Source organism: Camarhynchus parvulus, chromosome 4A (genome assembly GCF_901933205.1).
Source record: "Camarhynchus parvulus chromosome 4A, STF_HiC, whole genome shotgun sequence".
In the NCBI taxonomy this organism is placed as follows: Eukaryota; Metazoa; Chordata; class Aves; order Passeriformes; family Thraupidae; genus Camarhynchus; species Camarhynchus parvulus.
In genome coordinates this window covers 3,986,522-3,999,028 of record NC_044600.1, presented here as the reverse complement: position 1 = coordinate 3,999,028, position 12,507 = coordinate 3,986,522, and the positions used below count along the sequence as shown (strand labels likewise).

General features: G+C 42.4%; 1 protein-coding gene across 2 annotated transcripts in view; it reads right to left on the bottom strand.

The window, feature by feature from the left end:
* CHM (CHM Rab escort protein) overlaps positions 1-12,234 on the bottom strand; it is a 51,143-nt gene extending 38,909 nt beyond the window's left edge. For both annotated transcript variants that reach the window (XR_004061451.1, XM_030967472.1), the window contains exons 1-2: positions 12,141-12,234; positions 2,798-2,864 (exon numbers count right to left, since the gene is read on the bottom strand). Coding sequence is in view for 1 of the 2 variants with exons in the window: in XM_030967472.1 (XP_030823332.1) it covers positions 2,798-2,864; positions 12,141-12,189 (116 nt within the window). In the remaining variant the exon portion in view is untranslated. The remainder of the gene's footprint in view (positions 1-2,797; positions 2,865-12,140) is intronic.
* Positions 12,235-12,507: the final 273 nt, after the last annotated feature.

Below are 12,507 nucleotides of genomic sequence, written 5' to 3'. Positions count from 1 at the left end.
TCAGAGCTAACAGCAGAAAAAAGTTTTGCAAACTTTTGGAAATGTAACTAAAGTACAATTTTACCTTTGCAAATGCCTTGTCTCTTCTCCTATGTTACCTTTTCACTTTTTACTTCAGTTACCAAGACTGAAATAATTGGTAAATTCCAATCTGGAACACTGAAATCACAATTTGTTTCTGACTGATTACCAATCTCAATCTGAATGAAGAAAATCTCTCATGTGCCCTTCTGCAGACAGATGCAATTTTAGAACCTGGCCACTTGTGAAAGCAGGAGATTCCCAATGAAAACCCAAGAGCTGCAGAACATTTGTTGCCTGCTGGGGAGCTGGCCCTTGCCAGGCCATGGCTCAGCCCCCAGGGTGACACTCAGAGCTGCTGCTGCTGCACAGAAGCTGCTGATGCCTCAGGATTTCCCCCAAGAGCTGCCTCAATGCGACTGTCCTGCCTCTGATCTTGCAGAAGGAAGTCCTGAGCCATCAGAGCAGCTGTCTTTTGCACAGGAAGTTCTGCCACATCGATTTTAAGGATCTGAACACAAAATTATTTATGTTTCAAACCCATGAAGTTTCCTGTGCCACCTATTGGTGCACAGGCAGATGTATTAGAGATTCCCAGTCTGGCCCAGGGATGGGGTTTAGGAGCTGCCTGGCTTCCAAGAGGGAAGTTTAACCCAAACAGCTCCTGAGATCCTTCAGCCCAACAAAAGGCTGGGTGATGGTGGCAGTCACTTGTGCCACATCACATTATTTCCTGGGATATGAACATGACCAAAGGGAATTACCATGGCCCAGCTGAGACCATGGTTTACTCTCTAACACCTTTGCTGTGAGATTGGATCCTAAACCAAAATAAACAGAAAAAAGACTTTTTCAAGTAAACTGAAAAGATACCAGAATTAACAATTTTTTGCCTAGTTTTCCTTATTGAAATTAAATAATTTCTTTTTTTTTCTTGCAAGAATTGACCTGCTTAGAGCAGCACCTGTTTTGCTCTCTGGCTGCTGTAATCCCACAGCTCCCTCACTTCCCAGCAGTTAAAGATCCAAAAGAGGGCTGTACGAAGACACAGGGTCTATTACAACATACATTTTACAAGTTCTGAAAAAAAAAGTGAGACAAATTGTTTAGCAGGATGTGGAACAAACTACAAACAGGGATGTCAGACTGGGGAGGTACAGGAATAAGGCCCAGCAGAGTTTTGGATGTTCAAGTAAAAGAATTTTGGACATAAGGAACACTCAAGTGCTCTACAGGCAAAGTAGTCAAAAAATAGGAAAGGTAACAGGTCTCAAGAGCTGCCCAGTTTGTTCTACTTCTCAGAGAAGTTAAAATTCTGCATCTTGACCCTCCTTTGCATTTGAATTCAATTCTGTGTGGAAAGATAAATAAGCCAATGAGGAAGAATGTAGACAATAAAACTGCAGCCTACAAATGTATTTCAGACCCTGAATATCAAATACAAAATGTAGCTAAACATGCCTCACCCCTAACTGCCCCATCCTCAGTAACCAAACTGGTGCATAACTACAGATACAGAATTAAAAGAGGCAAATAAAGGAACTTGCTCAGGAACTTGAGCAAGTGGTTAGGGGAAAATCTTTTGCATGTGCACAATTAGTACAGGAAGCATATTCACTTCAAGTAATCCACTTTTAGTCTTGATCTACCTTTCTCCAGCAGCTTCAAATTTAAACTAAGTGCCAATCTCCACATTTTAAATTGCAAATTACTTTTGTAAATCATTTAACAAATATCCTTGAAATTTCACATGTCAACAGCTCATTAATATCTACAGCAAATGTAGCTCTCTGAGAAGAACCACAGATTTTATGTTTATTGAGACAGATAGCTGGCACAGAGAAATAGAGCTCCTTCAATTACTAGTTGGCAGAAGCTAACTTCAGTTTAAAATCAGTCTACAGCAATTTATGGCAACACTGCAGTGAAGTGACTATTTTGAATAAGATTAGCTACTGCTGATGGCAATGCTTGGACAGTGTTTATAAATCAAACTCAGAACTCAGTATTTTATAACAGGCCACTTCAAAACTATCTCCCATAATCACCTATGCAGTATATTATGATAAATGCAAACATGGCTGGAGATTAAAAGTAATAAAACAAGGTACACAAGGTAATGAGAGCAAGTAAACTATAAACAAAGACTTTATGCATATATGTGAGCAATACCTGGTGCCTGACTTAGCTCAGGCCTTTGTTCCCTGCAAAGATTAATCAAAGTAGCACATCTAACACAGCTATTTCACTAACCCCGAATCTCATTTCTTTATACACTGAGAAAAACTTTAATTAATAATTCTGATCATTAATGAAGGGAACCATTTACTTTGTTAAAAGGTAATATTCATCATAGCTAGAAACAGGCATGGATAACAGAAATCAAAGTTCCAGAGGCCAATACTATTACAGACTTTGATAGCCAATGAAAACAAAAACTGAAATAACACAAGTCATTCTCACCAAGAGAATGGGATAATTATTGTCAGGAATGAGAACCAAGGCACTAAACCTGCAGCCATTCCTGCCTGTAGCAAGGAAGGAGCCATCACAGCATCCTTCACCACAGCACTCATGTTCCAAATCCCTGAGCCAGCTTCCAAAAACTGCCTGCTCTATTGATGGAAATAACACCCCCAAAATAAGGCAGAGACAGAAACATAACATTACTTGGTGCCAGATGAAGAGACAGGAGTCCTGCAGCCCACACTGACAGAGCCACAGAAACCCTTGCAGTCAGTTTGGCTCAGAAAGGGAAATGACTGGAGTAACTTACGAATCCACATGAAGAACTCTCTGGCCACTTCTGGCACACGCTGCTGCAATAATGGACTCAGGCAAACCTGAAATGACACAGGCAGTTTTAGAACTTACCATGCAATGATATATTAAAAATTGCAATAATGGTAGAACTTGGTCAGGAGCAGGCAACTCAAAAGAAATTTTACAATGTGAGTCACTGAAATTTTTAACAGTCTCATGGTACTACAATAAGGAACACTATTTTATGCTCTTTAACATTTTGCTGACCCTCTTAAATGCAACTTTATTTTTATTTTTTAAATAACTGTATGGCATGTACCACTTGCAAACACTGCTGAATTAAAGCTTGGCACCAGCATCTTCTCTCCACACCCTGCTCTCATAACCAGACTGAGCAATTTCGAACACAATGATACCCAAAGCTTAGTGGGGTGCTCTGTACTCACATCCTTGGTAATGCACACAGGTATTAACTGACGGCATTTTTATTCACTTCAAAGTAAACAAAAGGACTGTGATTGTCCTTAAGAGTGGTATCCCTATCAAAATCTCCCACATTATGCAATTACACTCTACCAAATCAGTAAGTTTTCCCTATATTTAGAAAAAAAAATGTAGCAAAAAAGCACACCAAAAGGCTGTGATAGCTCTGCCAGCAATACATGCTTGGAATGGCACAGGATCCCACTGGAGCTCAATAAATAAATGGGGCTGTTCTGTAATGTCTGCTCCCACTCACCAGATTTCACATGCCCAGTTAAATGCCTTGGATTCTGGAGCAGGTTCAGAAAAGCAGGACAGCTCACCAGCTAAGCTCTGTGGCACTAACTTCCCTCAAATCTCTTTTTCAATGATCTGTTGGCTGTTCAAGCAAGTAATTCAGGATCAGCAATTAAAATCCTAGGGACTGGTATTAGAAGACACTTAGGCCATGTATTCAATTAAGGGATGAGATTAAAGGAAGTGAAAGGAGTGTTTGCTCGATCTCATTTTCAGCAGCACCAGAAGCAGCTGCAGAGACAGAACTGGAAGGGGAAGAAGCAGCCCTGGAAGGGCACAATCCACTCTGGCTCACTCCATGACAAACACCATTTCCAGCAGAATTCCAGACCTGTGCTGTCTGTTCCTTACACAGAACAGTGCCTTCACCAACAAATAAACCTTGCAGTCTAGGAAACATCCCCTGGGAGCTGGGTACACCAGGCCACAGTTTCACCAATACTTCAAACCAGCAAAGGCCAAAAGAATCATCAAAATAAAGAGGTGCAACCTCTGCCCTCGTCACCTGCCCCTCCTGACCTCCTTCCAAATCAAATAAATGGTCAATTTTTGGGAAAGCAGTTCCATGGTGTTGTCCAAAAGTATAAATATTTGTATCAATACAAAGAAGGAAGTGTTAAGACAGGCATGACAAATTTTCCTGGAAAATAGTTACAACTTCCCTTCAGAATTTCTGGTTTTAATGATTACTTTTTCGATGGATTTTAAAAAAATCCTTTTCTGAATTGATAAAGCAGAAAATAGTTTTGCACTGCTGACCTTCCACAGCAAGTGAAGGTTTAACACAGAATTAACCTCCAGGGCCAGAAGGAGGGATGAACAGTTACAGCAGTTCCCAGGATGTTTGTTCCACAGACTAGAAAGGCCAAAAGTCTTCAGAGTTGAATTTTTGGAAACAAGAGCTCATAACACAGACCACTGTGACCAAGGAGACAAGGAGAAAATACACAAGTGCAGCACACACTTCAGGACTGCCATGAGGCCCTGGCAGCACACAGTCATTACGTGAGAGCTCCACACTCAGCTGTCCCCCCATGTTTATATATATGGTTCATTTTGCTCCCTCTATAAACTATCTGGAATAGAATCTACAACTACTCTGTGTTTGGAGGTCCCAAAAAAGCTTTTCTTTCCCTCATTGGGGCACAGACAGTATTACTCTAGAAATGGAATTGAGAAACTTGTTTCTCCTTCCTTATTGATAAAAGCCACTGAGAAAGTGTTGTAAAACATCACCAGTGCTGCCTGGCTGACCTGGGCCGAGTTATAGCTACCAGGGCATAACTGATTGCTTTAAGCTTGATCCAATTGATACTGTGTTGGAGGTCTGTTCTTCCATTAACCTTGGATGAAATTGTTCCCTGAATTAGCTTCCTCGCTCTTGAAAGCTGGCATCAATTTTCTTCACCAACCCTGTGCTTCTAAGACACCGTGGCCCCCCACATACCCAGTGGTGAGAGTGGGAGCATGGCTGGCACATCCCAGCTTTTGGAGAGGCTCCCAACAACCTGCTGGAACAGGACACCCTTTGCTCCTGGGGACAACACCTCAGGAAATCCAAGAAATAAATAAGACTGTCACATGGCACCAGTTTCTGAATTCTCTTCTCCAACAGAAACAAGGGCACAGGGAAAAGAGGCAGCTTTGTCAAATGCAAGTTAGTCCTATCTGTGATCTGTATTGCATGATGGTTATTGAACAAAAGTCTTTTCCAAGAAAGAGGGTTCTGGACAATTACAATTACAATACAATTATACATTGTCCTTCTCCATCTAGGAAAAAAACTTACTTGGAAAAGCCTGCTTAGATTATGAAATCACAGCATGGAAAGCTGAATTGCCTCTGACAGGATGCTCAGACAGTTGTGCAAAATAGTCCCCTTCAGATAATCCAGGAACAGAGAAACGTGTTTTTAGAAAGTGTTCATACTTGGAAACAGCCTCCTGACGTGAACTTTGATTTCTCAAAACGCCTAAAATGGATTCTATTCAGATTCTGAAATGTGTTTGGATCCTCACTACAAGGCACACTCATCCTCCTGCATTTGGCTTCCCATTGGAAAGAAACAAAGTGGCAAGCAGACTGCATTGTAACAATAATTAGCTCTAATTAAAGTAACAAACATGGGCGGCATGGCCACTTCAGTACAGAGAGGAAACTGAAGTTTGTACCAATGCTTCTGTACAACGCCCTGGGAAGTGCTGGGAGAGACTGCAGGGCTGCCTTGGAAGCAGCTGCGGGCAGGAGGAGGGAGCCCGGCAGGGGGGGAGGAGGAGGAGGAGAAGGGAGCCCCACAGGGCAGGAGGAGGAGGAGGAGGGAGCCCCACAGGGCAGCACAAGCTCAGGGCTCTGGGTGAACCTCTGGGCTCAGGCCAGTCCTGTGCTGAGCTCAAAGGTTTCTCTGCACAGGCCCCTGCCAGCACTCACCCTCACCACCACTGCCCGAGCATTGCCTCCATCCCAGCCCTCCTGGATTCATCACAGGCAGATTCATCTCCATAAATCTCAAAGAGGTGCCTGCTGCAAGCTGACCTTGAAGTCTGCATCTGGTTGTTTCCAGTAACCTCTGACCAAGATAATCCCCATTACATGAATTTTTGGAGATTCCCTATGAAACAAAATCAGCCATACTCTCATTTTCTAGAATAGTGTTTTAGAAGTAAAAAAGAAAGAGGAATTAGCTTCAGATTATTTAGTTATACAAAACCCAATTCTATTCTTAGTTCCAGTACAACAAAATTAAAGTTTGAGATAAACATTAAGGTGGAAAACTTTAATTCAGTTTTAAAAGCCAATTAATTTCTGAAGTATTACAAAATAATGAAAACGTATAATTCACCTCTGTGTGATCAAAAATTAATTACAGGCTTACACACTGTGTCTCCTGCTTAGCAGCTGTACTTGCAGCTCTAGTGCTGCACTGCCTCTTGCAGTGCCCTGAAAAGGACTCAGCCACTGCCCTGAGCAATTTCTAAACTCAACAGCTTCACATCTCTGGGAGCATCCTGATCCTGAGCTGCTCACTGCAAACTGCTTTGCAGTCATCCAGATGATAAGTTTTTACTGAATTACACAAGATCCATCTTGAAAAGGCTTAAATGTTTAATTTGCTTCACTCCATCTACTAAATAAATCACAAGTGGCTTTTTCATAATATAAAATGTTGAAGGGAAATATATAAAAATGTTGGAACACAGACAATTTCAAAACAATCTTCTGGAGTCAGACAGTTCACCAGCTGCAATACATTTTGTTTGCATCTGAACTTCTAAGTAGAGAAGAGCAGCTGACTCTGGAGGAGCTCACTACAAAATCCTCAGGGTGGGTTTTTGGTATATGTGACATTTTAAAAGAATTTCATAATTAATTGCAAATTAAAATGCTTCTTGTACAGAATATTTAAAGATAAAGATTATTAAAATTTATTAATTTCAATATTTGCTCATATTGCAGAGCAGTGTCAGAAAATACTTCTGCATTACAGAGTATGGCATAGAAATGCCAACCCACTAAGAAAAGTAAGAACATGTTACTGGTCAAGAAAGAAGTCACAAAGTAAAAGTTTCTTTCCCTACACTGTAATTGCACACAGTTTTCTGCATCTCATCAGAGGAACTTGGCAATGAAAACCATTCAATCTCACAGCTGGTGTAAATGAACATTTAGGAAAGGAATACAAGCACTTAGGCTTGAAATAAAAATTTGACTTATTAAAAATTATACTCACACCAAGCAATGTTCTCCAGCACAAACTACAGCTCAGAGCCTCATCTCTGGTTTAAAGCTATAGCAGTCAAAGCAAAGCACTTGAATTAAAAGATCTGTAAAGCAAGACACATACTGAGTTTCATTTTCACTTGAGTCCTCTAATACTTCCACTTCTTTTCTGCTTCCCCATGGGAAAAGAGCTTGCTCTCCTTGCTCCTTACACGTTTGTAAACATTTCATGAAGGATACTGAGGAAGTTTCTCCTCCTCCTGGAGCAGCAGCTCCCAGGAGAGCAGCAGGGTCTCTGTCTCCCAGGGTGCTCTGACAGCAGCTCCTGCAGCAGGACTGGACCCATTCCCCAGGCAGTGGAACCCATTTCCTGCTGGGATACACAGACCTGGAGTCCCACTGTTCCTCATTCACACTGGAATTTCAAAGTACCTTACTAAGGCTTTTTCTAAAGGAGTTTTTCACCTTGATATGCAGATGACCTACTCTGTATTTTTCACAGTAGAGTCCTACAGGCTCTGATTCTGTAAGATCAGCAATATGATCTCGAAAAGCTGCAGAACACAGGCTGAGAAGAACAACAAAGGGATCAGAGAACAATGAGTTCTCCTACAAGAGCAGCCAGGGACACTGCACAGTATCTGCGAAAGAAACCTCCCTGAGGTACCAGAGGGAGCCTAAACCTCCCAGGCAGCACCTCTGCTACACCCCAACATCCAGACGGGGAGCCAGGCCAGAACACAACCCCTCCATTTCAGTTAGGTTAAAAAATCAGTAAAGAAGAAAAAGGTACATTTACATGTGGAGAGCACTGAAAAAAATGAAAGGGAGACACACAGAGAGGAGACACGGGACAGGACTGTGAGTCAGTGTTCATTTTGTTTGACATTTAAATGGACAGGCAATGACTTATCTACAAATGATTATAAAACATGGATCTATTTCCTCCTTCCAGACATCAACATTACAAGTCAGTGCTACTGTGTTAGTCCACAGTGACCACTGACGTCAAAAAATATCCATCTTCAGCTGGTTTTCCATTGAGCTTTCATCAACTCTAAATAGCTGCTGATATAAACTGAAGACTGTGCAGTTACATAAGATAATGTAACCAAAATATCAGCCCAAATTATGTATTACAAAATATTTTAGTCACATTCTAAAAATATCCTGCAACAATGAAACTATTAGGAATTATTATTTTTTATATCAATCTTCAGTGTTTACTTGAAAATTTGCATCTGTAATATTTGGGTTAGTTTACTTGTAAGGTATATTTTTAAAATTGTGTTAGTATCTGGAAGTGATTTTCCCTACCACACTACACTTACATAAGATAAACATGAAGTACTTACACCACTCCCAGCATATCGAACAATAAATAATAGATTCTCCTGACAGGACTTTGATGACCTGGCAAAGCCCGAGTGCTTTCAGCCAAAATCATATGAAACCATAAATCACTCCTTATTTTATAGAATATTTCAAAATGGATTCCTGCTTTCTACCTTGAAAGTCATTTCATGTGTTATTTATAACCACTGAAAACCAGAATGGAAAGAAAATTGCATAGAACTAGAATATTTACTGTGACTGCTTTTATAAAGAATAACTATTTTTTAGAAAAAAAATTAGAATTACTGGCAGACAAACTTGTGAATACAACACCTTTCAAAGAGCCATATCCTTTACAACTTTCCCAGCAGTTAACACAGGTCTTGGGGAGTGTCAGAGACAAGAAGGCCAAACTGAATACAATCCAATTCACTGAAAAAATTCCAAGGTAAACATGACCCTGCACCTGTATCCACACCACTCTGCACAGCCACAAAGTTGCAAATCTTGGCACTCACAGGGGTTTCTGCCCTAAATCAGCACCGCTGAATGTTTTGCCTGTGAATTTTCCTATTTGACAAAGGTGTGCCACTGACCCCAGTTCTGCTTCTAGACCAATAAAAACCACAGAGAAGACCTCCCCAAACAGCAGAGCTGCTCTGAGGACTGATGATCCTGAAGATCTGCTTTGGCCAGGAACCATCCAACAAACCCACCCTGCCTGCCTGATGGGTAACCAGAGCACAGCACTGGGCTCAAAAAGCAGGGAGAGGAGAGACTGGAGCAGACAGGGAGGGGAGAGCGACTTCAAGGCTGCAACAAAAAAGGAAGCAGAGCAAAACAATGTCCTAAAAGCTGTAATTCTCATACTGTGCTGGCCATGAAAAACCTCAAGCTATGCTCATCAGTTTCATATTGAGATAATCCAGTTTTCTTTAGAACTATGGATATAAATTCCATGACAGCAGCAAAACTTCAGCTGCTGTACCCACCAGGAGTATTTTTGTACCCATATCCACCTTGCTCTAAACTTGCTCATGCAAAAAAATAACTGAGTAAAGGAAAAAGAATTTCTTCTAAAAGAAAATTTCCTTTTCCCATAGCAATATTGATGAATTAATTGAACCTAGACATTAACTGAAGCACTGATAGCTAAAATTTAGTTGAGGTTCCATCTGCACTAAGCTCACTACAGGGAAACAGTTAAATGAGCCTGAAATAAAAACAAATTCAAATCTTATGTTACCACTCAATCTAATTACTAAATTTAATAGATACACAAGTTATAAAACCAGGAAAAGGCCACACATGCAGAAATTAATACAATTACTACTATGCATTAAAAATACCATTAAACACAAACATTGTAATTATTATGGTATGACAATTGCATATTCATAGGTACACTCAGCACTGGTGACAGCAACAGAAATAAGAGAGTTGAAGACTGGGGTAAAATATTCCCTCAGGAGTCACTTCCCAAAGAGAAGACAGATGAAAGTTCTACTCTGAACAAACTTCCATACTGAGAAATTTAATACAGATTAAAAACCCTCAGTCACTCACCAGTGCTAATCACCACTTGTGTCTGTTCTTAGAAAAAGGAATGCAAAGACAAAACAACTCCTGAAGAGCAGAACTCTGAGAATCTTGGAGTTAGTTAGAGCAGTACTCTCTACTGCTAGGTGGGCAAAAAGGCATCCTTGAATACAAATCAACACCCTCAAATACAGCATCATTTCAGAGAATTTAGCTCAGAGAACCTCCCTCCTGCAGCATCAAAGCTCCAACATCACACCTCACTCCAAAGCAGGGAAGATTGGGTTTGATGGCTGCACATGACCTGCTCTCTCTGGCACAGACAGTCCTTGCACCCTTCATGGCTAGAACAGTAAATAGCTTAACATTCATATCATTTTCATAAACCTCTGAGTTTCTGCATATTTACCTCATGGCAGTAAAGAATGGATCATTCCCAAAAATCACAGAAGTTACACCATGTTTAATATTTCACCCTTACAGTTTGGTAATTCAGCTTCTCATTATTAACCAACCTTCTCACACACTTAAAATGTTCTCAAATCTGAGCACATATAAAAAATGCCAGATTCATTATTGCAAACCACTCCACAGAACAGCGTTAACACACAGAAGGGATCTCTTAATTTGCTCAAGAACCTAAATTTTGCATTTTTAGCACAGTTTTGGTCAAAACAATGGGGGCAGTAAGGGTTTATAATTACTCAAAAACCCCATATATATATCAGAAATCTTTTAAACAATTATACATACACTGTATGGGGATTGCTTTTTTCTGCTGAACACTGAAATCAGCAATTTCTTTAAAGAAACTCATTCATTCAATTTCAAAGTGCTAGGAACCTTAACTCCCATGGACATAATTTCACAGATCAGCAAACTCCAAAATCAGTTACTAATTTCACATGGAAAACAGTAACATTTAGAAGTGCCTTCCCATTTGTGCTCCAAACAACACCCTGAGCTCTTTACAAAGGCAAACAAAATCTGACTGTTAATTTGGGACCTCTAAACTGTGATGTACTATAAGACTAAAGCTCAATGCTGAATTTAAGGTTTATCAAGACCAATCTGAACCAGGTCACTCTCATTGGGTTCTACAAACAGAAATCTATTCCAATAATTCAAGATTATTTTGCTACAAAGCACCAAGAATCTTAGGCCTGAAGGAGTATTTAAAATTTTCTCTTGTAGTTACATTGTGGTAAGTTACAATGAGACAGTCCAGGTCTCCATCATTATTCACCTGAACAGGATGAAGTTGTACAGGATACAGAGAGTGCAGAAAGATGAGAATTAAATGTTTGGTTTATGCAATCATTCATAGACAGAGAAATGTGCTTTAATGAGAAAGAATCAAAGAGTTTTCTGTTATTTATAAAGCAGGCACAGAGATTAGAAAAACTACTTCGAAGACTTAAAACTACACGTATTGGAGGATATGATAAAAAATATATTATCAGCCTACAGCACATATACTGCAACGAGATAGAATTTCAGCTCTTCAGAGCTGTTTTCCTTGCACAAAAGCAGACCTGAACAGCAGGATAGGATTTCGGGAATAAGGGCAGCCAGGGGAGGCAGAGTCAGTCAGACAAGGCTTTCCGAGGCACCAAAGGAGCCCCTGATCTCAGGTGTGGTTTGTGAAATCTGTGCCCGGTCACAGGGCCGGGGGTCCCGGCAAATTCCTCAGGGCCAGCCACACACGGCCCTCCATGACAGCTCCATTTCTAAGCAAACCCGGCCACGGCAGTGTGAGCAGCGGCCCTAGAGCGGGCTGCCATGCCCGGGGCGCTGGGACAACGTCCCGGCCGCTGTCACGGACACGTCCCCGCGGGTACCTCAGCAGCCACTCGCACACCCTGCCCGCCCTCCCCGGACGCCGCTGCGGCCCCTCAGCCGGGGACCCGCGTTCCCCCGCCGCCCCTCGGAGCTTCGGCCCCGGCCAGGGCTGGCAGTGCCCCCGTGCCCGTCCCACCCCGTACCGGTGCCCACCACCACCACATCGAACTCTGTGGGCAGGTTGTCCGCCATCTTGGGAGGCGCCGTCACGCGCGCGGCGCCGGCGGAAAGGGCGGGAGCGGCTGCGGGGTTCCGGCGGCGGCGGCGGGAGGGAGCGGCGGCCCCGCCTGAGGGAGGGGAGCGCTCGGGGAAGGAGAGGCGGCCCCGCCTGAGGGAGCGGAGCGCTCGGGAGGGAGCGGCGGCCCCGCCTGAGGGAGGGGAGCGCTCGGGGAAGGAGAGGCGGCCCCGCCTGAGGGAGGGGAGCGCTCGGGGAAGGAGAGGCGGCCCCGCCTGAGGGAGCGGAGCGCTCGGGACGGAAGGGCGGCCCCGCCTGAGGGAGCGGAGCCCTCC